Below are 27739 nucleotides of genomic sequence, written 5' to 3'. Positions count from 1 at the left end.
TGACTGTCATTTACATCCAGATAGAGTAGGAAGCTGGTATAGGGTGATGAATATCTGTCAGACTGTCGTTTACATCCAGATAGAGTAGGAAGCTGGTATAGGGTGATGAATATGTCTGACTGTCGTTTACATCCAGATAGAGTAGGAAGCTGGTATAGGGTGATGAATATGTCTGTCTGTCGTTTACATCCAGATAGAGGAAGCTGGTATAGGGTGATGAATATCTGTCTGACAGTATTTTATATCCAGATAGAGTAGGAAGCTGGTATAGGGTGATGAATATCTGTCTGACTGTCGTTTACATCCAGATAAAGTAGGAAGCTGGTATAGGGTGATGAATATCTGTCTGACTGTCGTTTACATCCAGATAGAGTAGGAAGCTGGTATAGGGTGATGAATATGTCTGTCTGTTGTTTACATCCAGATAGAGTAGGAAGCTGGTATAGGGTGATGAATATGTCTGTCTGTCGTTTACATCCAGATAGAGTAGGAAGCTGGTATAGGGTGATGAATATCTGTCTGTCGTTTACATCCAGATAGAGTAGGAAGCTGGTATAGGGTGATGAATATCTGTCTGTCTGTCGTTTACATCCAGATAGAGTAGGAAGCTGGTATAGGGTGATGAATATGTCTGTCTGTCGTTTACATCCAGATAGAGTAGGAAGCTGGTATAGGGTGATGAATATGTCTTTGTGTCATTTACATCCAGATAGAGTAGGAAGCTGGTATAGGGTGATGAATATCTGTCTGTCTGTTGTTTACATCCAGATAGAGTAGGAAGCTGGTATAGGGTGATGAATATGTCTGTCTGTCGTTTACATCCAGATAGAGTAGGAAGCTGGTATAGGGTGATGAATATGTCTGTCTGTCGTTTACATCCAGATAGAGTAGGAAGCTGGTATAGGGTGATGAATATCTGTCTGTCTGTCGTTTACATCCAGATAGAGTAGGAAGCTGGTATAGGGTGATGAATATCTGTCTGTCTGTCGTTTACATCCAGATAGAGTAGGAAGCTGGTATAGGGTGATGAATATCTGTCTGACTGTCGTTTACATCCAGATAGAGTAGGAAGCTGGTATAGGGTGATGAATATCTGTCTGACTGTCTCTACTATCAGACTTTTTTTTATCTTTCTCTCCGTCAGACGGTGCTGGAGGTACTAAAGGGGCGGGCCATCCCCATTTCTCTCTGGATTTTGATAGGTAGCATTATTGGAGGGCTTCTGCTATTGGCCCTCATCATCATCGCAATGTGGAAGGTACACCAATCACACCTCACCATACAGTACCTCTGTACCTCACTCTGCAATAACTTCTTTTTCCTCTGCCTTTGTGGTAAAGATCAAAAGTTTGTGTTTCACTCCTTCCTTCTCATCCCTCCTTTCTCCAGCTGGGGTTCTTCACTCGTAAACAGATAAAGGACGAGGAACTGGAGGACTGAGCACCTCGCCGCCATGATGTCAGTCAATGGATACAGTATCTGTGACAACCAGAGTCCACTTCGTACCCATCCCCATGGCAACGACCTGCACAGAGACAGCTCCGCCCCCCCAGCAATAAAAACAGATGCCTTCCCTGTCTTCTAAATCATGCCCCCACAAAAAGAACACACAGCCGGTATAGATGAGCGTCGCCCAGTGTGTGTGTGAACTGTCAAAACCCCTAACACCACATGGCACAGACTGCATCTATCATCAGACACCCCAACATCTTGTCTGTTTCTACAGGTGAACCCATGGCTGTAGGGCTGTAGTTACACACCTGTTTAGAAACGTACAGCAGGAAGGACGTGAACAGGAGTTTTCTGCAGAGATGTCCCAGACAGGAAATAATGCTGTACACCACGTGTCAAACTCATTCCACGGAGGGCTGAGTGTCTGCAGGTTCACTCCACCCTTGTACTTGATTGATGAATTAAGGTCACAAATTAGTGAGGGACTCCACTCAACAGGTTGTCTAGGTCTTAATTGAATGGACAAAACAAAAAACCTACAGACACACAGCCCTCCGTGGAATGAGTTTGACACTCCTGGTGCAATGTGACTTGGTATGATGTTCAATGACTGCAGACTTCAAACAGTGTAGATCTGTATAGGTAGATACAGTACAGGTATCAACCTGTAATTAGTACCATGTTGTATAAGTAGATACAGTACAGGTATCAACCTGTAATTAGTACCATGTTATATAAGTAGATACAGTACAGGTATCAACCTGTAATTAGTACCATAAGTAGATACCGTACAGGTATCAACCTGTAATTAGTACCATAAGTAGATACCGTACAGGTATCAACCTGTAATTAGTACCATAAGTAGATACCGTACAGGTATCAACCTGTAATTAGTACCATGTTGTATAAGTAGATACAGTACAGGTATCAACCTGTAATTAGTACCATGTTGTATAAGTAGATACCGTACAGGTATCAACCTGTAATTAGTACCATGTTGTATAATTAGATACCGTACAGGTATCAACCTGTAATTAGTACCATGTTGTATAAGTAGATACCGTACAGGTATCAACCTGTAATTAGTACCATGTTGTGCTATATGGAAAGCAGTTCCATCCTTCAAGGAAGCTTGAATGAAAATGCACTACCTGATAATGTGGATCACTTATAATCATGTGAATATATTTGTATTTCTATGAAACGCTGTTACAAACCTAACTGTCTATTTAATATTCAGAAGTCATCATGACTTTAGATTTTTCACCCATTTTCTCTACAGTACAGTTCATTTTCTGAGTCAAATTAAAACTGTTGATAATTAAAGTTTTTGCAAATGTTATTTTAGTTTCTTTCATGTTTGTTTATACATACATAGGATCATTCATACACATGAACTAAATACACATAAACCAAATATTTTATTACATTATTATCTTCTTTTTTTTTATCTGGCATTTCAGACTACTTCATTGTATAAAAGAAAAACACTTTCACACTAGCAGACATTGTTTAACATATAACTGAAATAACGACGTCTGTACGTCAGGCAAAAAAAGCACCAACTGAGTCAGGTATATGAAAACCCAAACATATTTTATTGATGCAACTTCATGTCCATTGTGTTTCTCCCCTCCCTCCCTCCCTCTCACTTGGTCTTGGTAGAGAAGATGTAGGACTCCAGTAGAAAGACAGTCTCATCCACCTGGTTCTCTGTAGAGTCCAACCTTCAGGGAGAAAAGAGACGAGGTAATAAAGCTACAGTAATGTAGCAGTATTAGTAATGTCAGTGTAGTAGTAACAAGTATGTAGTAGTACTTGTTGATGTGATGTCGTAGGCCTCTAGCTGTTGTCTATAGGTATATAGTATGGGTGTCGTAGCAGTAGCATCCTGACTGATATGGCAATACCTCCAACCGCAAGGCGATTAGCCCGACTAACCGGTGCCCCCGAACATAGTCTGGGTAGCCAATCTGCATTGTGTCCCGCCACCCGCCAACCCCTCTTTTACGCTACTGCTACTCTCTGTTCATCATATATGCATAGTCACTTTAACCATACCTACATGTACATACTACCTCAATTAGCCCGACTAACCAGTGTCTGTATATAGCCTCACTACTGCTGTTTTTCCACTCTCTTTTTACTGTTGTTTTAATTTTTTTACTTATCTATTGTTTACCTAAAAATGGCACCGTTGGTAAGTAAGCATTTCACTGTAAGGTCTACACCTGTTGTATTCGGCGCACGTAACAAATAAACTTTGATTTGATTTAGTAGTAGTATTGTAGTAGTACTTGTTGATGTGACGTCGTAGGTCTTCTAGTTGGAGGTCTCAACTTACTGTTGAGAGTTAGAATAGTAGAACACACAAGGTGTAATTTTGACATTTGTTTTGCATCAGCAGTTTCTCTTGTTGTCAGTCACTGACAGTCACTCACCCATGTCAGCTATCATTTTCTAGATTGTTAGTCTTATCTAAACTAGCAGTAAACATGGTCGAATGAATCACTCTCACTCAGATAGCATATTAAAAATGGAAAACATTTCTCTCCACCTTATGGCAAAATGTGTAGAATTGCAGGAAATTTACTTTTTAGAGTACATGTATTTTAGGGGCTTAGGGCTCCTAAAAGGTTCGGCTCTGACTGCATGAGTGGGTATGGATGTGGTTGCGCAGACCCGCGATGTTCATATTTTTTGTGGCCCCCATCCCCATCAAAGTTGCCCATCCCTGATCTATAGTATGTGTGTATTAGTAGTAGTAGTAATGCAGTATTTGTTGATGTGATGTCGCAGGGCCTCTAGCTGCTGTCTCTATAGATCTATAGTATGGATGCAGTGGTAATTAAGGTGCAGTGGTAATGCAGTACTTGTTGATGTGATGTCGCAGGGCCTCTAGCTGCTGTCTCTATAGATCTATAGTATGGATGCAGTGGTAATTAAGGTGCAGTGGTAATGCAGTACTTGTTGGTGTGATGTCGCAGGGCCTCTAGCTGCTGTCTCTATAGATCTATAGTATGGATGCAGTGGTAATTAAGGTGCAGTGGTAATGCAGTACTTGTTGATGTGATGTCGCAGGGCCTCTAGCTGCTGTCTCTATAGATCTATAGTATGGGTGCAGTGGTAATTAAGGTGCAGTGGTAATGCAGTACTTGTTGATGTGATGTCGCAGGGCCTCTAGCTGCTGTCTCTATAGATCTATAGTATGGATGCAGTGGTAATTAAGGTGCAGTGGTAATTAAGGTGCAGTGGTAATGCAGTACTTGTTGATGTGATGTCGCAGGGCTTCTAGCTGCTGTCTCTATAGATCTATAGTATGGGTGCAGTGGTAATTAAGGTGCAGTGGTAATTAAGGTGCAGTGGTAATGCAGTACTTGTTGATGTGATGTCGCAGGGCTTCTAGCTGCTGTCTCTCGGGGGCAGTGATCATCTCCTCCACCTCTGTCAGCTGTTCAGGCTCCGCCCCGCTGGCCTGCAGCGACGCCAGGATCGCCTCGATTCGCTGGGACTTCTCCAGCAGACGCCTGTCAATCAAACACAGGAAGTCTTGTACATGTACCAAAATTGCTGAGGATTATATACACAAAGTCAGACTTTTTTCCATTGTGGTCCTCTATTGTCCTCTAAAAGTCAATATGCAGACCTAAAGAGACCTTAGCAGGAAACTTAGAAAATAAAACCAAATCTATCCATCCATCCACTTAGGAATCAATCAATAAACTCACTTGTTCTCCTTGGTCTCGAAGAGGCGCCTCTCAATCAGATTAGCCACTGTCTGCAAGTAGTGATGGGGGAAAAATGTATAAAGTTACATATCGCAATATTGTTTTGGACCTGTTCTCCATCTTTTTATATTAGTAAGCCAACAGATTTTCTGCACTTTTATTTCCATGACTGATCAAAACAAACGTTCTCATACGCTCTCGTCTCTCTGCAGCAGACATATAGCGAGCAATATGTTTGGAACATCAAATCGCAATATCACATTGCATATTGAAACGTGAGAATCGCATCATATCGTATCAGCACCTAAGTATTGTGATAATATCATGAGGTCCTTGGCAATTCCCAGCCCTATCTAAAAGTCAGACGTCCACCATTAATTGTCAAGTCAGCGGTGCACGAAGTAAACAGCAATCAAATCAAAATGTATTTATAAAGCCCTTTTTACATCAGCAGATGTCACAGAGCGCTTCTACAGAAACACAGCCTAAAACCCCAAACAGCAAGCAATGCAGATGTAGAAGCAATATCAGGCGGGCTTCCGCAACAACGGAGTGTGAATTGCGACACTAAATGTCTCTGCTGTTGTGGTCCTGAAGCGATCAAGTTGCAGCACCGTAAAGTACACATGCAGATATACACTCACCGGCCAGGTTATTAGGTACACCACCACATCCACGGAAATATATCGCTCCTACAGACTGAGTCACGTGACCGTGGCTTGCTATATAAAGCAGGCAGACAGGCATTGAGGCATTCAGTTACTGTTTGATTGAATGTTAGAATGGGCAAAGCCAGTGACCTAAGCGACTTTGAGAGTGATATGATCGTCGGTGTCAGGCATGCCAGATCTCAGAAACGGCCGCTGTAATGGGCTTTTCACGCACAGCAGTGTCTACGGTTTCCCGAGAATGGACAAACAAAAAACATCCGGTCAGCGGCAGTCCTGTGGGAAAAAACAGCTTGTTGATGAGAGAAATCGAAGGAGAAAGGCAAGAATCGTGCAAGCTAACAGACGGGCCACAAACAGGCAAATAACAGCACAGTATAACAATGGTGTGCAGAACGGCATCTCGGAATGCACAACTCGTTGGTCCTTGTCACGGATGGGCTATTACAGCAGACGACCACACCGGGTTCCACTCCTATCAGCTAAAAACAAGAAGAAGTGGCTCCACTAGACTCAAGATCACCAACAGTGAACAATTGATGAGTGGAAAAACATCCAACGAATCCCGGTTTCTGTTGCGTCATGCTGATGGAAGAGTCAGGATTTGCCGTAAGCAGCATGAGTCCGTGGACCCATCCTGCCTGGTGTCAACGGTACAGGCTGGTGGCGGTGGTGTACCACTGTCCAATCTGCAGCAACCGTGTGATGTCATCGCATCAGCATGGACTAACATCCCTGTGGAACGTTTCCGACTTTTAGTCCATGCCACGAAGAATTCAGGCTGTTCTGGAGGCAAATGGGGGGTCCGACCTGGTACTAGATAGGTGCACCTAATAAACTGAAAGTATATTTTTGACTCGCTCTCCTTCCGTATTTCCTCTTTATTTAGACAGTTTAAAATGTAGATGTAAAGGTACAGTTGTAGAAGAGAGAAAGAAAGAGGCTGGGGATTTAATGTGTCAATGTGGACAATATGTGTTCAGTAAACTGCAGCACTACCACTGCGCCTCAGGTTCGCAAATATTTTGTCACGAGTGCAACATCTTGCATCACGCTCATCTGCAATATCAGTGTTTCATCCTGCTGCTCATAGTATAGCTTAGTTTGAATGTGTACCTTGTAGCAGTGTTGTAGCAGTAGGCGGGCAGTAGGCAGCTGGTTGACAGTGTACAGGTAGAAGGTACGTGAAGGGGCGTGGTCAGGAGTCTTAGGGATTTCCTAGGGTGGAAAAACACAGGTGAGCATGATAATGTATGGTTTGTATAGTGTGTATTTGTGCATTTGTTACCTGTAGCTGTACCAGGTTCTCTGACAGCAGTGTATACAGCATGTCTTTGGCCTCCTTGGCAGGGATCATAGCAAAGTCCTCCACCTGCTTCTGCTCCAGGTGACGTTTCCTTAGCAACAGACGGAAGATCCTAGCCGACCGCGAGCCAAACCTGACAATGGGAAAGGTTGAATGAATGACACCCTACAAGCTATGTAGCCACCGTGGGCAGAGACATAAACAGAGTAAATGGACACAGTCCAACCCTGACAAACACAGACACACCGACCTCTCCTGTACCACAGACTCCAGTGTAGCTCTCGCCAGGTTGGCCAGGGCTCTTTGGAGATCTGTGTGGTCAGTCAAGAAACGACCACTTACAACTGTATCATGAAATACTGGAAATGACCTATTATACAATAGTGTGTGGATGAGAAACTCAAACAGGTTTCATCAGGGTTGTAAAAGGATACTGACCACGTACATTCCTCCTCCACTGTCACCTGATTTCCCCACAAACTCCATCTGGGGAACAGAGGGAGGGAGAAACATCAGTTTACCAGCCCCCTAGGCACTGATCCAAGGTCAGTTCTGCAATTGATCTCCCAATGGTTAAGGTTGGGATATGGGAGGGGAATCTGATCCTAGATCTGCTCCTACCGGGTCATCCACCAGAAGGGAGAGGTACTGGTCCAGGATTGGTCTGCTGATGCTGTAGTTGGGCGGGAGGGAGCGGAAGATCTCATTGGCTGAGAGGGGCTGAGTGTAGGTGGCGGTCTGTGTGGTGGTGACCTCACTCATCCTCAACATAGTCCTCACAATCTCACTACTGGTCTGTGGGGGGGGGGGGTAGAGAGAACGGTCTTTTTCACTCAGGCCCCCCTTCCAGCATTGGGGAACATCCCACATGACACATCTATTGATATGGGCACAAGCACTGTTCATGATACAAACTGTTCACACCCGTCTTGTTGGTGGAGAAAACATCTTGTAGGTTTAAAGCTTTCCTGCAATTCTACACATTTTGTCTTGAAGTGCAGAGAAAATGTTGCCATTTATTTTTTATTTAACTAAGCCACACCACGCCCTCCCTGCTAACCCCTCAGTTTGGGAATCACTGACTTAGACCACCCCCATTAAATCTCTCCTGGTCTACAAGCATACGGAGGTGGTCTGTAGGGGTCTGTGACACTGACCTGGTCCAGTTTGCTGGCCACAGCACTAATGATGGCCTGGTCTCTGAAGTGCTGATGGAACCTCTCAAAGTTCACCTGCCAGTAGATCCCCTCATCACCACACGACTGGAAAGAGAGGGAGGGGATAGAAAGAGGCACAAGTCATTCAAAACGGTTCCATTCCTTATTGAGAGGAGTAAAAGAAAAACAGAACAAGGTCCTCTGATTCTCTATAGCAGCCCATTATCTCTGTGTCAAGGGTAGAGGGTCTGACCTCGGAGTCCATCTTGGCTTTCTTCCCTCCTCTCTGCTCCTCACTGTCGTCACTGGAGCGTCTGCGCTTCCCGCGACCTGCCCCACAAACACAACAAGCGAGTGTATAGCAAGTATTTACTGAATTACATATAGCAGGAGGTTTACATGTGGGTATGCACACAGGTGAAAAGGTACCACGTGTTATATGAGACAAAGTGTTTGCGGTACCTATGAGTGTAACATGGGGCAGCTTGTAGCAGTCAGGGTTGCTCTCTGCTGTTGGGGGGGCAGTGGAGGCGGAGGCGGCAGGGGTGCCGGGGGTCGCCGGGGTAATGGAGGTGGCTGCAGTTCCCATCTCGGCCACCGGAGGACAGCGCTGCAGGAAGTGAGTCTCCACCTGCTTAGAGAAGGCTGAGACCACCTCACTGTACTCCATACTACGACCCTCTACAGAGAGAAAAATCATGAGGACAGAAGGAGAAGAAAATATAGAATAATCATACATCTTGTAATCGCTCTCTCACACACCCTCCATGTTATGAGTGAGTCGGTCAGCTACAGTCTTGACCGTGTTGCTCATGGTCATATGGCCTCGTTGTAGGACCTCCTCCACGATGAGTTCTCCTGTGTCTCCATACAGGGTCTTAGCTGTGTAGATGTACCGCGGGTACCGCAGAACCCTTAGAACCCGCTCACAGCTGGCCCGGTACTCCACTGGGCTCCCGGGGCCTCGCCGGCCCGACCCGAACTCACAAGCACCGTGCTGTACCAACACACACAGAGACTTCTTCACCTGCAGAAGAGACAGGGTCACCACCTAGGTTGAACAATATGTTTTATGTGTGTGTGTTTGTTTGTGTAGTACCAGGTCCAGTGGTGTGTTGGTCTCATTGGTGATGGTCCTGAGGTTCTGTGCCCCTCCTCTGAGCAGGTGAGTGCCTATCCTCTCCACCACCTCTCCAAAGTGCTCCTGTAGCAGCAGGCCACACAGCCGCACCTCCTGGGCAGTCATATGCTGAGACAGGAGGAACCGGGGAACAGGTCAACAACACGTTTTTGGACTGTTCATCGAAATATACTTATGCTGAGAAGTATGATGACACTAAAACCGGTAACCAAATCACAGCTTTTCAACAACGTTTACTAACAACTTTAATTTTATAACTTAACTGCCATGCTCACAAACCTTTGCAAAACACCTTTTTCAGATCATGGAATGAGTTTCGGGACAATCCTCGCAAAACACACATCTGATTGCCAGCGCCACAACACAACGAATTTCCGCCCTCACAGGTAAGCTTATTTTCCCAAAGAGTTGCGCATTGCATGAAGGGATGTTGGCGGAACACCCTCTTTGGTATGCAGGAGGACCGACGTCACTGTTTGTGCTATTCTGGGGAAGATGGCGGAAGCTGCGGCGGTTCCCCTGCATCGGTTCTTCTGTCATTGTTGTAAGGGAGAAGTAAGCCCCAAGCTCCCGGTAAGTCAGTCGTTTCACCGTTTCCCGATCATGGCTGTTCAATGCAGGTCTTGTTCTTTTCCGTCGGTTGACAACCGAATCTGAGTCCAGCAAATAGCAGTAGTTGTTTAACTAGCTAGCTGCTAACTGTAGACGGCTATCAGTAGGGCCCTCGGCACTAGCTAGCAAACACAATGTTGATGTTTGTTGTTGCTCGCTTTAACAATAGGATTTGTAAACTAATTTCTTTAACAAAGACATTATGTACAGTAATTGTTAAAGATTATACTGGCACGGTTGAATAACCGTTCCTGAGTAGCTGGTGTTATTTGATGTAATGTTAACCTTATTCGAGGTGGGTTTTGTGTGCTTTTCCTGAATTCCTCGAGGTGGTAGCTATATGGGATTCTAATGGATATTTCAACGTAACTCGGCCAGTCTGGCTACTCCTTGTCCTACTAAAGCAGAGGGAATACGGGGGTTTCCTTGGCCTGGGACGCGTTCAGCAGGACACAACGGTTTGGCACGTTCAGATAGAAAATATTATGTAGAACAATACATCATGTAGGCTCTATTTACGCATTCTATCTGCAACGTTCGTGAACGTTTGGCAACTGAATGTGGCACAGTTAACTTTCACAATCAAATTGAAAGTAAAATGTAGAAAGACATTGCACAATATTTTGACTGCTTGACCCTAATTATTTAACTACATTATTCCGTATTGACTGCGTTCATTCTAGAAGAGACGTTATGACACTTAACGTTAACATTTTGCATTTAGCTAGCTAGTCATGTAGCTATCTGTTTGTTATTGACTCGCAGTCTCTGGGAGTCAGTCAATGTGTCAGATAGTCACTCAGTCTTGTCTAAACCAACGTTAGCTAGGATACATTTGTGTATGTTAGGCTGGTCAGTGAGAGGCAGGCTGGTAATCCCGTTTATTCCCTTCCTGCCATTGAAGCTAAATCTGGGAGGAGGCTGAAGTAGGCCTAGACACGGACCCAAGGCCAGTTTTGTGATTTCCCTCTTATTGGGAAATAGATCTGTGCCTATGGGTCCGAGCCATCTAGCCCAGGGTTTCCCAAACTCGGTCCTTCCCCCCCATCATCAAGCTTGGGCTCCAGAGTGATGCAGCGGTCTAAGGCACTGCATCTCAGTGCTAGAGGCGTCACCACAGACCCTGGTTTGATTCCAGGCTGTATTACAACCGGCCATGATTGGGAGTCCCATTGGGCCAGTGTAGTACGGGTTAGGGTTTGGCCGGGGTAGTACGGGTTAGGGTTTGGCCGGGGTAGGCCCGTCATTGTAAATAAGAATTTGTTAACTGACTTGCCTAGTTAAATAAAAGCTTTGATTATTTGAATCAGCTGTGAAGCGCTAAGGCAAGAAACTAAACTTGTACTGGGGATGGGGGTGAATTTGGGAAACCCTGATCTAGCCTACCCACAGGCTAACTCTGCCTGCTGGTCTCACTGTGTCACACTCTGTCTCTCTGTGCTGCTGAGGCATGTTTCAGCCATGCCCACTCACTGACTGCATATAAGCAGTTCATCTGTCTCACCTCCCCAAGACATCCACTGAAAGAGAGAGGGTGCATGCCTCAAACATACATGGCAGAACCCTGTGCTTGTCTGTCTGAAGCCTTATTTCAGGCATAGTATCTGTATGTTTTCACCAGATGACAATGGCTGAGGCATAGCCTAAGCCTACACACAATATTGCATACAGCAATACAGGTTTTGAACAATTTTGGAATGAGGTTCACTTCAAGTTCAAGTGTCCTTTTGTTTTGTGGAATAAAGAACATGTCTGTGTCATAGGCCTAATCCCATTGTGAGTGAACTCAACACTGGTGCCAGGGAAGAATACTTCTCGATGACAACTTCCACTTTACATGTTGTATGTTCCTGCTTAATGCTATGTTCAAACAGGCTATATCCTGACTCTGCCACAGATCTCTACTAGACATTTCCTCATTCTACAGACAGAAACCCCTGCATAGCCGCCTCTGCAGCCCTATATAGAACACGGTGTAACCCATGTACTCTCTGAGTGTGTGGTATTGTGTGTTTTTGCAGGAGTACATCTGTCCCAGGTGTGAGTCTGGCTTTATAGAGGAGGTAACAGAAGATTCCAGGTGAGAATATCTTGTTTCTTATGTCTGTAGCTTTAATGAATCTACCAGATATAGGCTAGGCAGAGTGAATGGAAGGCGGTGGAGAATGACTGTGTATAGATGTTGGATGTTACTAATGCTGTGTTCTGCCTCCTGTGTGCTGTTTCCCTCAGTCTGCTAGAGGGTGGCGCTAACGGGACAGATGACACAGCCACACAGTTTGCAGAGGTATGATATGCACTGTGGCCTGGAGGGTACAGGGGTGGGGGGGGGATGCAAATGTCTACTGTGATCTCATCTGTACTAAATGTACCTTTGTGATCCCATCTTTCTTTCACATGCTTTCTCTATCTTTCTCTCCCTTCCACTGTCCCTCTCTCCATTCCCCCTCCTCCCACTCTCCCTGTTTTCACCCTCACCCCTCATTTCTCTCAGCAGCTGTGGCACCTGTTGTTTGTAGAGAGGCCTTTCACAGTGGATGGTGACAGTCCAGACTCAGAGCCCCGGGTCCCTGGTGGAGGGGTTGGGGTAGGAGCAGGGGGGTTAGGGCTGGGAGGGCTAGGAGGCCTGGGAGGAGGTCCTATTGGAGGGTCAGTCCCTGCTGGGCTAGGAGGACCCCTGGGGGGTCCTCTGGGAGGGGGGGAACACTGGGGGCCCGGTCGCCCCCCTCGCCTGCACAGTCAGCGGAGGTACCGCTCCAGAGGGAGCAGCAGACCTGACCGCTCGCCTGCCGTAGAGGGGTGAGACTCCTCTCCTTACGATGCCATGTTGATATTCATATGGCTGTTTTGATCAGTCAGGATTTGCAGGTTCTAAATGTAGTCTTTTTTTTAGTTTTCAATGTTTTGCTGATCTCATTCCTGACTGATGTGTGTGCCTTCTCTCTCTGTAGGATAGTACAACAGTTTCTGGCTGGTCTATTTGCCAACTCTGGAGTTCCTGGCCAACCTCCCCTCTCTTGGTAAGAACCTTCTTACTGCCATGTAAGCAGTGGTTATACATTATGTAAGTCCACAGTTTGACTTACACACTTTCTCTTGTGGATTCCTTATAAATAGTGAGGTGGATCAACATGAATATTTGAATGTTCCCTGACTTGTTATGGGTGTGCCTCCGCCAGCACCCCTGGGACCCTGTCATTTAAACCTAAATCATAACACATATTGTTGCTGTTCATCATGTGTGAAATAGGATATTTCCTGAATGTTTCATCTTTAACTGTAATTGACCTCCTCTCTCTGTGTGTTAGGACGGGGATGCTACACTCTAACCCAGGGGACTATGCTTGGGGACAGGGGGGACTGGACGCAGTCATCACACAGGTACGCACGCACAAACCCCATTCACATGATTTGGTATGTATGGCCACTAAGCAACTATTACTTCATACTATGTAGAATGCTATATGGATGTTGGTAGACCCAGAATGCTAATGAAGGTTTAGCCGTTCTCTTGTTATTTTCTCTCTATCTTTTCCAGGGTGTTTCTGATGGTTTTACTCTTTTGTTGTATCATGCTAGGTTAGCACACAGCTTACAGCACAAAGGTGGATTGTTAAGCTGTTCTTATAGTTCCTGCAGCAACCATTGTGATGTATGTTCTCTGTCTACCTGTGTGTAGTTGTTAGGTCAGTTTGAGAACACGGGCCCTCCTCCTGCAGAGAAAGAGAAGATCTCCTCCATTCCTACAGTCAACGTGTCTCAGGATCAAGCAGGTCAGTCCTTTACCTCCTTGCCAGTCTCTCCATAGTGCCATGGCCTATACACTACCAATCAAAAGTTTGGACACGCTTATTTATTCAAGGGTTTTTCTATATTTTTACTATTTTCTACATTGTAGAAAAATAGTGAAAACATCAAAACTATGAAATAACACTTTTTTGGTTGTAACCAAAAAGGTGTTAAACAAATCAAAATATATTTTAAGTTTTAGATTCTTCGAAGTAGCCACCCTTTGCCTTGATGACAGCTTTGCACACTCTTGGCATTCTCTCAACCAGCTTTACCTGGAATGCTTTTCCAACAATCTTGAGGAGTTCCCACATATGCTAAGCACTTGTTGGCTGATTTTACTTCACTCTGCGGTCCCAACTCATCCCAAACCATCTCAATTGGGTTGAGGTCGGGTGATTGTGTTCCCGAGTGGCGCAACGGTCTAAGGCACTGCATCTCAGTGCAAGAGGCTTACATGTTAGATACAGCTTTACAGTCCCTGGTTCGAATCCAGGCTGAATCACATCCCGGCCGTGATTGGGATTCCCATAGGGCGGTACACAATTGGCCTTGCGTCGCCATCATTGTAAAATAAGAATTTGTTCTTAACTGACTTGCCTAGTTAAATAAAATAAAAATAATTGTGGAGGCCATCTGATGCAGCCCTCCATCACCCCGTCTTGGTCAAATAGCCCTTACACAGCCTGAAGGTGTGTTGGGTCATTGTCCTGTTGAAAAACAAACTTAGCCCAAACCAGATGGGATGGCATATCGCTGTAGAATGCCATGCTGGTTAAGTGTGCCTTAAATAAATGACCGACAGTTTCACCAGGAAAGCACCATCATACCTCCTCCTCCATGCTTCACGACGGGAACCACACATGCTGAGATGATCCGTTCACCTACTCTGCGTCTCACAAAGACACGGCGGTTGGAACCAAAAATCTAATGTCCATTGCTCGTGCTTCTTGGCCCAAGCAAGTCTCTTCTTCTTACTGGTGTCCTTTAGAAGTGGTTTCTTTTGCAGCAATGTGACCATGAAGGCCTGATTCACACAGTCTCCTCTGAACAGTTGATGTTGACATGTGTCTGTTACTTGAACTCTGAAGCATTTATTTGGGCTGCAGTTAACTCTAATGAATTTATCCTCTGCAGCAGAGGTAACTCTGGGTCTTCCCTTCCTATCAAATGACATTTTATTGGTCACATACACATGGTTAGCAGATGTTATTATGAGTGTAGCGAAATGCTTGTGCTTCTAGTTCTGACAGTGCAGCAATATTAACAAGTAATCTAACAATTCCCCAACAACTACCTAATACACTCAAATCTAAGTAAAGGAATGGAATAAGAATATATACATATAAATATATGGATAAGCAACGACAGAGCGGCATAGGCAAGATGCAATAGATGGTATAAAATACAATATATACATATGAGATGAGTGAGGCAAGATATGTAAACATTATTAAAGTGGCATTATGGCGGTCCTCATCAGAGCCAGTTTCATCACAGCACTTGATGGTTTTTGCGACTGCACTTGAAGAAACTTTCAAAGTTCTTAAAATGTTCCGGATTGACTGAACTTCATGTCTTAAAGTAATGATGGACTGTCGTTTCTCTTTGCTTATTTGAGCTGTTCTTGCCATAATATGGACTTGGTCTTTTACTAAATAGGGATATCTTCTGTATACCCCCCTACCTTGTCACAACACAACTGATTGGCTCAAAGCATTAAGAAGGAAATAAATTCCACAAATTAACTTTTAACAAGGCACACCTGTTAATTGAAATGCATTCCAGGTGACTACCTAATGAAGCTGGTTGAGAGAATGCCAAGAGTGTGCAAAGCTGTCAAGACAAAGGGTGGATACTTTGAAGAATCTCATATAAAATATATTTAGATTTGTTTAACACTTTTTTTGGTTACTACATGATTCCATATGTTATTTAATAGTTTTGATGTCTTCACTTTTATTCTACAATGTAGACAATTATAAAGATAAAGAAAAACCCTTGAATGAGGTGTGTCCAAACTTTTGACTGGTACTGTAAATAAGCTAGTATAGCTGTGCTGCTGACTCATTGGGGTAATGAGGACTCCTCTCTCTCTCTCTCTCTCTCTCTCTCTCTCTCTCTCTCTCTCTCTCTCTCTCTCCCTCTCTCTCCTCTCTCTCTCTCTCTCTCTCTCCTCTTCTTCTCTCTTCTCCTTCTTCTTCTTCTTCTCTCTCTCTCTCTCTCTCTCTCTCTCTCTCTCTCCTCTCTCTCTCTCTCTCTCTCTCTCTCTCTCTCTCTCTCTCTCTCTTCCTTCTCTCTCCCTCTTCTCTCTCTCTTCCTCTCCTCTCCTGCTGTCTCTCTCTCTCTCTCTCTCTCTCTCTCTGCTGTCTCTCTCTGCTGTCTCATTCTGTCCCCCCTGGCCCAGGGCCCACATAGCTGTTGTCTCTCTCTCCCTCTCTGTCTGTCTTTCTGTCCCCCCTGGCCCAGGGCCCACATAGCTGTTGTCTCACTCTCCCTTTCTTTCTGTCCCAGGGCCCACATAGCTGTTGTCTCACTGTCTGTCTTTCTGTCTCCCCTGGCTCAGGGCCCACATAGCTGTTGTCTCTCTGTCTCCCCTGGCTCAGGGCCCACATAGCTGTTGTCTCTCTGTCTCCCCTGGCTCAGGGCCCACATAGCTGTTGTCTCTCTCTCTCCCTCTGTCTCCCCTGGCTCAGGGCCCATATAGCTGTTGTCTCTCTCTCTCCCTCTGTCTCCCCTGGCTCAGGGCCCACATAGCTGTTGTCTCTCTGTCTCCCCTGGCTCAGGGCCCACATAGCTGTTGTCTCTCTGTCTCCCCTGGCTCAGGGCCCACATAGCTGTTGTCTATGTCTCCCCTGGCTCAGGGCCCACATAGCTGTTGTCTCTGTCTCCCCTGGCTCAGGGCCCACATAGCTGTTGTCTCTGTCTCCCCTGGCTCAGGGCCCACATAGCTGTTGTCTCTGTCTCCCCTGGCTCAGGGCCCACATAGCTGTTGTCTCTCTGTCTCCCCTGGCTCAGGGCCCATATAGCTGTTGTCTCTCTCTCTCCCTCTGTCTCCCCTGGCTCAGGGCCCACATAGCTGTTGTCTCTCTGTCTCCCCTGGCTCAGGGCCCACATAGCTTCTGTCTCCCCTGGCTCAGGGCCCACATAGCTTCTGTCTCCCCTGGCTCAGGGCCCACATAGCTGTTGTCTATGTCTCCCCTGGCTCAGGGCCCACATAGCTTCTGTCTCCCCTGGCTCAGGGCCCACATAGCTGTTGTCTCTCTGTCTCCCCTGGCCCAGGGCCCACATAGCTGTTCTCTGTCTCCCCTGGCTCAGGGCCCACATAGCTTCTGTCTCCCCTGGCTCAGGGCCCACATAGCTTCTGTCTCCCCTGGCTCAGGGCCCACATAGCTGTTGTCTTACTGTCTCTTGTCATTAAGAGTGCTACTTATTCCTCTGAAATCATCTCAACCAGCCACTCAGTAATTTGGCATCAGATGTTAGGCTTCAGTTATTTTAATGTCTGGTAGGCCGTCATTGTAAATAAGAATTTGTTGTTAACTGACTTGCCTGGTTAAATAAAGGTTCAACACAAACATCTAATGTAACCCCTGCTTCATCATCCCTTCAGTCTTCCCATCTCTCCCCCGTTCTCTGTATACTGTAATATGGAGTATTTTACCTGCATGTAAGATAGTTCTGTATGATCATTTATAACAGGAATGTAATACTAGATAATAAAAAAGGTGTGTGTGTGTCTCCAGACTGCAGTATGGAGTGTCCGGTGTGCAAGGAGGACTTTGCAGTGGGAGAGCCCGTCAGACAGCTACCCTGCAACCACTTCTTCCACTCAGACTGTATAGTACCCTGGCTGGAAATGGTGAGGAGGAGGGTGGGGTAATATTTGGTAGGAGGAATGTTTTGAAGACTTTTGTAACTGATTTTCTCCTCTCTCTCTTTCTGCAGCACGATACGTGTCCTGTGTGTAGGAAGGGGTTGAATGGAGAAGACAGCAACACCCAGAACCCCCCAGAATCTCCCTCTCTAAACACGGACCCCCGCACACAGGAGAGATGGTCCTTCTGAAATACACCTCCCCCTCATCGCCTTATCGCACCTCTCCTCTGACCTCCTTTTAATCTCTCCATCTCATCCGTCCTTCATTCCACTTTTTTGACCCTCATCCCCCTCTTCTCTACGAACTACTGCCCACGGGAGATAAGGACTTTCTGAAGGATATACCTCCTCCATCTGCCTCATTCCTCCGTGTCATCCCTTCATCTCTGCCTCATTCCTCCGTGTCATCCCTTCATCTCTGCCTCATTCCTCCGTGTCATCCCTTCATCTCTGCCTCATTCCTCCGTGTCATCTCTGCCTCATTCCTCCGTGTCATCCCTTCATCTCACTCCTCCTTTCTGAATCATCTCTTCATCTACAGTCATAGGATGGTCATCTCAGTATGGCTGTTCCTGTCTCAATGCCCCTGGAACCATGTTCACACACACAGAGTACACACATCATGATTCGGTAGACCCCCACACACACACACGTCATGATCCATTAGCTGTCCTCTGCCTCATCATGACCAAGCACTTGCCTTTACCTCGCTTCAAACATCAACCCCATCTCGTTTTTTCTACTCTTTTCTCCATATTCCTCTTTTTCCATCCTTCTGAAAAGCACTGCTGTAAAACAATGTCTCTCCCTACCTCTCTACTCCTGGGATGCTTCTCAATAGTCTAGAGTGGCTTCCTCTCCTCATCTGCACTGAACATGGATGCACACCAGGAATTTGGTTTTGCCTTTCTAGCTCTGTCACATCAGTGCAGAAAGGAGACGAGGGGACATCATTTTGACTATTGAGACGGGCCCCTCCACAATCTACTGTCATTCTGGTGTATATATTACAAACAGATTGCATCGCTCTGTCATTTTACTCCTCTGTTGATGACTTTTGTCTTTTGTTTCACATTTCTATCACTATTTTTTTAATGTAAATACTTTTAGTCCAACAACTTCTGGTTTGAGAAGAGAACAACAAAGCATATTGAGAATGGAGACAAATGTGAATCCCTGGGTATTAGTCTGTGTATATTATTATATGATAACATGTATGATGTATTAATAATTCCAAAAAATATTAAAAACCAGTAACATTGATTTTTTTAATCGGGTCTGTCTGTCCATTAAAAGTCCCGATACTTGTGTGAAGATGTAATAGAGACAAATCATTTATTCAAATTCAAAAGGCAAATGGTTTTAAATGGCATTAATACATTCTGTACATTATTAATTTACATTATCTCTTTTATAAACCATTTTCACACCGTTATTAACCAGATTTCAGTTTAGAAACGATTGTTAGCAGAGCGGTGTAATGGTCAGACCTTCTCAAGCAGCAGCAGTGTCTGATCATAGTAGTGTACCTGGCCCTGGTTTGATCACATGCTATATTCACACATTCCAGAGCTTTTCCCAGCGTGATGAAGATCAGTGCAGGTAGTCACAGCATACATAGGAACACACAACATATTTGGCTGTATTGGCTAAACCACACACACATTTCAAGCTCTGATCAAAGAAATGGCAGAGCCCACGATGCTGCAGGGTTATCAGGTATGCTGTGAACAGTCAGGCTGTTGTGAGGCAGCACATTGGGCTTTGGGTGGTGGTGGGAGTTGAGTGTGGTGGTGGAAATGTAGCAGACCTGGTAGTGAGGGATAATGGTGCTGACAGATGACAAATGTTTGGTCGTTTTTTGGAAGGGTAGCACAGGGGTAATGCCGACTGTGACAATGCTTTGGCCCAGGCAGTAAAGGTGTGTGATGTGTGTGTTCCATTCCAGTGCGGTCAGAGTGTGTGTTTGTCTGTATATGTGTGTGTTCCATTCCAGTGTGATCAGCGTGTGTTCCAAGCGAGTGTGAGCAGGGAGTGGGCTGGAGAACTGGAGGAGATGAAACCCACAGCAGGATCATACACCTCAAACTGGACCTCTGACGACGACCTGCAACACACACACAGTCTCACATCAAGGTAACACACATGCAAACACACACATATCAAGTGTTAACACACACACTTTCACCCACCTGTTGAGGATGGTAAGCACCACTGACCCGTCTGGCCTGACGAAGGCAGAGCTTTCCAGTTTTGTTTCCTGACTGAAGGACACACCCACTCTCTGAGACCCCTCCCACAGGAACTTACTGTGTAGCAGAGTTAATTTACTTGTGTTATATGTACTTCAACACATACAGATCAGTGATCACCAAGTAAGTTAGGAAAGAAGGGTTAATTTTATAAAGTATTGGTACAGGGTGTCAGACCTGCCCAGGTGGGACAGTACAGTACCTGAAGTGGGCCATGCTATAGAAGGTGGGACAGTACCTGAAGTGGGCCATGCTATAGAAGGTAGTACAGTACCTGAAGTGGGCCATGCTATAGAAGGTGGGACAGTACAGTACCTGAAGTGGGCCATGCTATAGAAGGTAGTACAGTACCTGAAGTGGGCCATGCTATAGAAGGTGGGACAGTACAGTACCTGAAGTGGGCCATGCTATAGAAGGTGGGACAGTACCTGAAGTGGGCCATGCTATAGAAGGTGGGACAGTACAGTACCTGAAGTGGGCCATGCTATAGAAGGTGGGACAGTACCTGAAGTGGGCCATGCTATAGAAGGTGGGACAGTACCTGAAGTGGGCCATGCTATAGAAGGTGGGACAGTACAGTACCTGAAGTGGGCCATGCTATAGAAGGTGGGACAGTACAGTACCTGAAGTGGGCCATGCTATAGGTGGGACAGTACAGTACCTGAAGTGGGCCATGCTATAGAAGGTGGGACAGTACAGTACCTGAAGTGGGCCATGCTATAGGTGGGACAGTACAGTACCTGAAGTGGGCCATGCTATAGAAGGTGGGACAGTACAGTACCTGAAGTGGGCCATGCTATAGAAGGTGGGACAGTACAGTACCTGAAGTGAGCCATGCTATAGAAGGTGGGACAGTACAGTACCTGAAGTGGGCCATGCTATAGAAGGTGGGACAGTACAGTACCGGAAGTGAGCCATGCTATAGAAGGTGGGACAGTACAGTACCTGAAGTGGGCCATGCAATAGAAGGTGGGACAGTACCTGAAGTGGGCCATGCTATAGAAGGTGGGCTGTTTGTAGAAGATGTCTCGGCTGTGGTCCACGATGATGGGGCTGTCCACGAAGTTCTTCACCCAGTTGGGCCCTCCTCCTTGGTCCAGAGCCAGGTTCCAGTCTGTCCAGCCCACCACATAGTGGTTCAGGTCCTACAGCAGACAAGAGAGGAGAGGAAGAGAGGGAGAGTAGAGAGAGGAAGAAAGTGACTCATTCACTGTCTAGTTTGTGTTGTTGTGTTACCTGGCATTGCATCAGCATAAACAATCCTGTGATTCTCAGGAGAGGGACTGTTCCGATGCTACATGAATGGAGAGGGAACAGGTAAGAGAGTCCTGTTTCAGTCCTGCAGAGTATTCAGAGAGAGAAAGGAGGGGTGAAAAACAAGAGGGAGGAAGAGCGGGAGGCATGGATAAACTGAGAGCACCATTCTAGCTTGTTCCGTAGGGCAACATAACAGAGCAGCTGTTTGAGCCGTAGAGTACAGTATGAATGTGTTTAACTCGCGCTGAAGGACATGGCACAGAACTGACTTCATGAGGGACGAACAAAGAACAAGGAGACAAAAACAGACAGAGCTCACAGACACACCTTCAATTCATCAGTTGGCCCCTGTAAAATCAGCACATAAGCTACTAACTAGATCATACACAGGAATCTGACAAAACATTGAGGTCACACTCAACTTATTTTTGTCTGATGTCATGCTGACCTGTTCAATTACCTGCTACAGTAACACCTTCACATGTACACCTGTACGATGTCATTCTCACCCGTTAGCCATACGACTAAGAAAGAGTACGTATTGACGATCCTCATTCTAGGTCATACGGCTATCTTACCTGTATGATGCTGTGTGCGTACTGCTCAGCTCTCTCCCAGCTACCCAGCCGTACTCCTCTGTCTGTGGGGCTCCAGCCAGCGCAGGCCTCCGTTCCAAACAGGTAGTATTCTGGGTACAGGTGGTGGGTAGTGCCCAGGGAGAGCTCTGCCGGCACCAGAGTGTCCAGGTACCAGTGGACTCCAACACCATGGATATACCTGCCAGCACGCACATCACTGAGGACCTGGGAGGAGGAGGAGCATACTTCAATATTGTCCAAATGTACACTTTCAACATTTCACTATTTCTTTATGGACTTCTCCCCTTTTCCCATGCATCCTTCTTTTGTTGACTCTCTCTACTCTCTGTCCTTGACCCTACCTTACCCCATCCCTTCATCTCTCATTCCTTTCCTCCCTCTCTCAAAGCCTACCCCTGTTCTTTTCTTCTTTCAGAGTCCCTCTCTCTCACCACTTTAGCCCAGTGTGGCAGTAGCAGTCTGTTGTCGTCCAGGATGAGGAGGTGTGTGTGGGGGTGTGTGGAGGTGTGCAGGGCGGGGCCTAGGTCCAGGCCCACCCAATCCCTCTGCTCCTCTGCTGTGAAGCCCAGAGCCTGGAAACTGGAGCAGAGAAAACAGATTACTGTTATAATATATGCCATTTAGCAGACGCTTTTATCCAAAGCGTGCATAGATTTGATGTATTTTGGGGAATCGCACCCACTACCCTGGCGTTACAAGCTCCATACACTACCAACTGAGCTAAAAGAACCTGTAACATGTACTTCCTCTATAACTAACTTCATTACCAGAATGCAATTACTAACTAAATAACACTTTTTCCTGTTGTCAATTATGTACCTGCCTTAGATACACATGTAATATAAAGTGAGATGTGACCTGTAGTTGGTCATCTGTCCAGCAGAGGGCTCGTTGCCTGTGGTCACGGCCCAGAATGATAGGTTGTATTTGGCATACTCCTCCAGGAACCTGAGGGAGTAGAATGAATACTCAGAGAGAGGGGGAAAAGTCCAACTCCTCTGTAAGGCTCCATGTGCCCAGGTCTTTGTGTGTATACTGTATGATAACTGACATAGTATTTAGCCCAGGTCTTTGTGTATACTGTATGATAACTGACATAGTATTTAGTCCAGGTTTAGGTGTGTACAGTATGCTACCTGACATAGTATTTAGCCCAGGTCTTGTGCTCCTTGCCCCCAGGCTGGCCCTTCAAAGAGCCCTTGCCAGTGAGAGCACCGTTGGTCTTCAACCATGCGGGGGCGCTCCAGGCACTGGCCAGCAGAGACAGGGGGCGGGGCGACAGGGCCTGGGCTCGCTGCAGCAGGGGGATCTGGGATTGGACCAACAACAGGAAGTGGTGTTGTGAGTACATACATCCCTATTCATCCATGACTGCATGGCCATGCACGACTCCAACTCCATCATCAAGTTTGTTGACGACAGTGGTAGGCCTGTTACCGTCTGACATTCGAAGACATTACAGGTGCATCAAAGCCAAGACAGAGAGACAAAAAAACTGCTTCAATTACCAGGCCATCAGACTGTTGAACAGCCATCACTAGCTGTCTACAAGGTGATGCACACTCACTGACACCGCATACTGTCCCATGTTATAGAGACATTGAACCACTAGTCACTTCCTGTTTCTCACTGTATCCCCGACATAGATTAAATATTCTGCAGCATCGAAGGTCCCCAAGAACACAGTGGCCTCCATCATTCTTAAATGAAAGACGTTTGGAACCACCAAGACTCTTCCTAGAGCTGGCCGCCCGGCCAAACTCCACTTCACAATAACAGCACTTACAGTTGACCGGAACAGCTCTAGCAGGGCAGAAATGTGACAAGCTGACTTGTTGGAAAGGTGGCATCCTATGATGGTGCCACGTTAAAAGTTACTGACCTCTTCAGTATGGGCCATTCTACTGCCAATGTTTGTCTATGGAAATTTCATGGCTGTGTGCTCGATTTTATACACCTGTCAGCAATGGGTGTGGCTGAAATAGCCAAATCCACTAATTTGAAGTGGTGTCCACATACTTCTGGCCGTGTAGTGTACCACTGCTGTAAATACCATTCTTAGTTTAGCTTGTGGAAATCCCCTCGGTGTACAGTACATACTGTATGGATTACATACATGTAGTTAGTTAGTTTAGCTTGTGGAAATCCCCTCGGTGTACAGTACATACTGTATGGATTTCATTTTGATACTGCTACAGTGCTATTTAGGTTGTTCATTGGATTCAGATGTTCTTGATTCCTTGCCTTTTTTATTTTCATTGTTTGACATCTGACTGCAGTGTTTGGAGCTAGTAACATAAGCATTTCGCTGGACCGCTATAACACCTGCTAAACTGTTTACGCGACCAATAAACTTTAATTTGATACGTTTACGATCTAACAAGTCAAAGGAGAGAAAGAGCTGAAAAAAGAGAGCGAGAAACAGAGAGACTATCTAAGCCACCTTCATGTTAGTGTCCTCTGGTGCTAAGGTAAAGTTGTCCAGGTTGTAGTCTCCAGGTGAGTCGGCATAGGTGTACAGATGGGTTGAGAAGTCACAGCTGGCAATGGGCACCCGCACCACACTGTACCCAATACCTGGGACACAAAGCACAGCAGTATACACACTTAACTCAGCCTTTATCTGACCAGGTTTGTCCCATTGACATAAAATGTCTTACTCAAGTGAAATAGACAGGACTATTCTAGTAATTATGATTATAGCTATGGCCCTTACTGACACCCTGACCTCTCACCCTGAGCAGAGAAGTACTGTCGTAGTAGCTGGTCCTGTGTTCTGGGGGACAGAGACAGGATGTTAATGGCAGCTGAGTCTGTCATGGCTCCTCCAAACCCTCTGATCCTCTGGTACTTCTGGTAGGGAACCACAGTCAGCCTGAGAACTGGGAGAGATGGAGAGAGGGGGGTGGTCAGTACAGGTCCTGAAGGGTAACAGTGTGTGCAGGCTTTTGTCTTTTTTGTTTCCCACCCTTGGGCTAGTGGGGGTTGTTGTTTTCAGCCCAGGCTATTTTCACCTGCTCTAGTGCTGTTCTTCTGTCCCTGTCCCTGTCCTCTCTGCAGCCTGCTGCCAGCCTTACTGCTGGTGAAGGACAGGAACTGACCCAAGACAGGTAGTGTGTCCGACCCAATACTGTCACAGTGGGTGGAGTTACACTCACACACCACCGAGCCATGGCCAAAGTTACGGGCCACACACTCATCACTGCCTGGGGAGGAAACACACACACAGGGTTATAGAGGGTCGTTCATAAGGGAAATGAGGAGACGCTGTGTTTTGAGGATAAATAACAAGAAGGGAAGCTATGGGTCTTGGGTCATCAGCGTCAATAAATGACATGACTAACAGTGGTAAACATGCTGATTTAAACAATGCAGTTCAGAAACATGTGTCATAAAGCTTTATCTATGTGTTAAGTAGTTATAAACATGGTCATGGCTAGTTCTACATTTAATTCGACTAGTTAGTTAGTTCCCATGTGAAAGTGGCCATACATAACATACTGTACCTCTGGATCGTGTTGCTACTCCAATGAACAAAGCGAGAGGGATGAGTGCTGTTGACAATGGCATTCTATTGGTAGAGAGAACAGAGAATAACAACAGCATGCTGACAGGTGCTGTAGCCTACTAGCCCCTGATCATGACTCTGTTCCATTACATTATACATACGGAGTAACGTTAGGCTCCTTTAGTCCATTAGCTAGTGTCATTTTAATCCGCAACTGTCACCAGTGCGCGCATCAGAGGTTCGTTCTTACCTAGTTTTTATCAGGATATTTGACATGTCATAAAGTGCACGTCAAGTATTGAGTCGCATGTTCAACTGATCGATTGTCTCTGCTATATCCGGATTGTCCAAAATTGTATGGACCTCGATAGTCATATGACAAGCGCACTGTGGTACGTCACTTCGATGTAAATTGTAGTTTACCGCTAGAGGTCGCCAGTGACAAATACAAGGTTGGGAACATTGCCCACCATAGTAGTGTAACCAATGTGTAACGAGCCTGCATAGCCACTGAAACTAACGTAGCCAGTTAACTAGCATAAACGGTTCGGGACGATCATTTTACATGAAATAATCAAGTTGTGGTTTATTTGGATGAATATAGTGCGCACCAACCCGGACCCAACGCACACAAGCGCTACTCAAACTGACTGGCCCAGCTCGCCCAGTGTTGCCAACTCCTCAGTAAGGAAAGTAGCTATTGGCTGTCCTAAAAGTCGCTAAAAGTTGCTAAATGACGTCATCACCTGTTTTGCATAATTGGCCATGTGCATGTAATTGTGATGGACACTGTAGGAGAGAGGAAAACGTCGTGGGAGAGACAAAAAGTGAGTAAAAAACACCCTAAATATGTTTAGAACTACAAATGAACTTTCTTCTGTCGATTCTTGGGGTTTTTTATGTCACAATTCCAAGCCTCCTCCTTTATCTGGGCTTGGGACTGGCAAAAGTGACCCAAAAGAGACACTCTGGCGGAGTTACTAATTTATTTTTTATTTTTTTAGTTTAGTTTTCTTAATTTGGTTTGGTTTTTAACCTTATGGTCCACTTAGGAGCCTACAACAAGTCACAGTAAAACATGAACATTTTTAACCATAAAATGTTTTACTTTTTTTTTTATATACAATCTACATTAACAATCTAAATGGACCAAAAAGAGACAATAGAAAAAACTGTCAATGGCAATGTGAGAAAATGATGGTAAGTAGTCTGGCCCTAATTCAGGTTAATTGTTTTTCTTTCAGACCCACAGGCTGTGCTGGCTCACAGAAAGAGTGGGTCATTGTCATTTTGGTCAAGGCTCTCTATGGCAGGTTCAGCAACTGAGGGAGCTGACTTAAATGAGTAAGCAGCTGATGTGCCAAAAAGCTGCAAAACATTATCAGGCAGCTGGTGCTCATAGCAAGCCTCACCAGACAGCTTCAGTCCATATCGAATGTACAGGATGGAGTTAAGGGTCTGCAAGGACATACGATTTCTAAGTTTGCTGTTTACCACACTCATCTGGCTGAATACTCTCTCGACTTCAGCATTCGAGTGTGGCAAGGACAACACAGACACAGCAGCCATGGCAAGTTCTTGAAACGGGTTGATATCAGCTGCATCCCTGAACTTCCACATCTCACTCCAGAAGCACAGTGTGTTTTTTGTCTCATTCCATTTACTAAGATGGATGGCACGCCATCGCTGGACAATCTTGTCTATCTCTGCAGGGGAGCAGCCAAGGAGATTGGCTATTTTTTCTATTTCTCCAGGGCTCTTATTGTGCTTTGTACTTGAAAACAATGCTTTGATGTTGTCCAGCAGTCTCACCCTCAACTCATTAGTGAGGGAGATGGTGAAGGCTACACACCACTTTCAGACATTGTTTTCATCCTCAGGCGCAAGGTGGAGCTCAGCTGCCTTTGATTCAAAAAGGGAACCAAGGAAGGTACGGTTTGGGACTGATGTATCCATCTATTGGCCCTTTGAGTACATTAACATTTGCCAGTGGATTCAGCACCCTGCTGCTCACAGACTTGATCAGGCTAACCAAGCTGTCAAGTAGCTTAAGAGGATCTACTTGCTCTCCCTCAAAGGGCCTTGATGGCCAACTGTACCTCACCCAGCACTGACTTCAAAAAAGTCAGATACAATATGTTTTGAGGATCACTGTACATGGAGTATACAACCTCAGCCATGTAGCAGTGTTCATTGGACTTGGTGACTGCGAAATGCAGCCTAAGCTCCTCCTACTGGTCCAAAATGCGTGAAACCGCGGGTTCAATGGAGAGCCATCGTGTAGCACACACCTTGAATATCTGTAAAGGTTCCTCCCCACAGTTGATGGTCTCATATATGGCCTTGTAGGCCTCCCTGCGCTTTGGAGACACTGAAAACCAGTTATAAGTC

At 45.7% G+C, this 27739-nt stretch overlaps 4 protein-coding genes across 10 annotated transcripts in view; 2 read left to right on the top strand and 2 right to left on the bottom strand.

Annotated features, from left to right (window-relative positions):
* Positions 1 to 2794, top strand: part of LOC139572295 (integrin alpha-10-like) — a 69315-nt gene extending 66521 nt beyond the window's left edge. The window contains exons 29-30 of the mRNA XM_071394961.1: positions 1145 to 1258; positions 1390 to 2794. Of these exons, the coding sequence (XP_071251062.1) occupies positions 1145 to 1258; positions 1390 to 1440 (165 nt within the window). The 3' untranslated portion in view covers positions 1441 to 2794. The remainder of the gene's footprint in view (positions 1 to 1144; positions 1259 to 1389) is intronic.
* Positions 2795 to 3029: 235 nt separating this feature from the next.
* LOC139572300 (DNA-directed RNA polymerase III subunit RPC3-like) lies at positions 3030 to 9865 on the bottom strand. 5 transcript variants are annotated; one of them, XR_011674374.1, is made up of 15 exons: positions 9732 to 9865; positions 9411 to 9560; positions 9074 to 9338; positions 8774 to 8992; positions 8565 to 8641; positions 8312 to 8416; positions 7776 to 7949; positions 7589 to 7640; positions 7405 to 7465; positions 7137 to 7287; positions 6965 to 7066; positions 5181 to 5230; positions 4830 to 4979; positions 3271 to 3795; positions 3030 to 3179 (listed from the first exon to the last, which is right to left on the bottom strand). XR_011674374.1 is itself a non-coding variant. In XM_071394976.1 (15 exons), exons 2-15 carry the CDS (start codon positions 9555 to 9557, stop codon positions 3150 to 3152), a joined length of 1629 nt encoding a protein of 542 aa, XP_071251077.1. In that variant the 5' UTR covers positions 9558 to 9560; positions 9732 to 9865; the 3' UTR covers positions 3030 to 3149. The 5 variants fall into 5 exon arrangements, 3 of the variants coding, with proteins under 3 accessions (XP_071251077.1, XP_071251076.1, XP_071251078.1); XM_071394976.1 differs by having other exon boundaries at positions 3750 to 3795; XR_011674375.1 differs by lacking the exon at positions 3271 to 3795 and having other exon boundaries at positions 4719 to 4979.
* Positions 9866 to 9868: 3 nt separating this feature from the next.
* On the top strand, positions 9869 to 18995 carry LOC139572305 (E3 ubiquitin-protein ligase RNF115-like). 2 transcript variants are annotated; one of them, XM_071394990.1, is made up of 9 exons: positions 9869 to 10025; positions 12086 to 12144; positions 12297 to 12351; positions 12562 to 12863; positions 13016 to 13084; positions 13373 to 13445; positions 13744 to 13837; positions 17600 to 17715; positions 17802 to 18995. In XM_071394990.1, exons 1-9 carry the CDS (start codon positions 9948 to 9950, stop codon positions 17919 to 17921), a joined length of 966 nt encoding a protein of 321 aa, XP_071251091.1. In that variant the 5' UTR covers positions 9869 to 9947; the 3' UTR covers positions 17922 to 18995. The 2 variants fall into 2 exon arrangements, with proteins under 2 accessions (XP_071251091.1, XP_071251089.1); XM_071394988.1 differs by having other exon boundaries at positions 12559 to 12863.
* A 47-nt stretch (positions 18996 to 19042) lies between these two features.
* Positions 19043 to 25896, bottom strand: LOC139572301 (lysosomal acid glucosylceramidase-like). Of its 2 annotated transcripts, XM_071394978.1 has the most exons (12): positions 25599 to 25896; positions 25347 to 25411; positions 24855 to 25046; positions 24576 to 24722; positions 24284 to 24417; positions 22977 to 23149; positions 22699 to 22788; positions 22272 to 22419; positions 21820 to 22044; positions 20966 to 21129; positions 19925 to 20041; positions 19043 to 19839 (listed from the first exon to the last, which is right to left on the bottom strand). In XM_071394978.1, the coding sequence occupies exons 1-12, from the start codon at positions 25622 to 25624 to the stop codon at positions 19734 to 19736; spliced, it is 1587 nt and encodes a 528-aa protein (XP_071251079.1). In that variant the 5' UTR covers positions 25625 to 25896; the 3' UTR covers positions 19043 to 19733. The 2 variants fall into 2 exon arrangements, with proteins under 2 accessions (XP_071251079.1, XP_071251080.1); XM_071394979.1 differs by lacking the exon at positions 19925 to 20041.
* Between the last annotated feature and the right edge of the window lie 1843 nt (positions 25897 to 27739).

Source organism: Salvelinus alpinus, chromosome 4 (genome assembly GCF_045679555.1).
Source record: "Salvelinus alpinus chromosome 4, SLU_Salpinus.1, whole genome shotgun sequence".
Taxonomy (NCBI): Eukaryota; Metazoa; Chordata; class Actinopteri; order Salmoniformes; family Salmonidae; genus Salvelinus; species Salvelinus alpinus.
The sequence above is the reverse complement of the archived record's forward strand: the minus strand, read 5'-3'. Positions and strand labels throughout refer to the sequence as shown.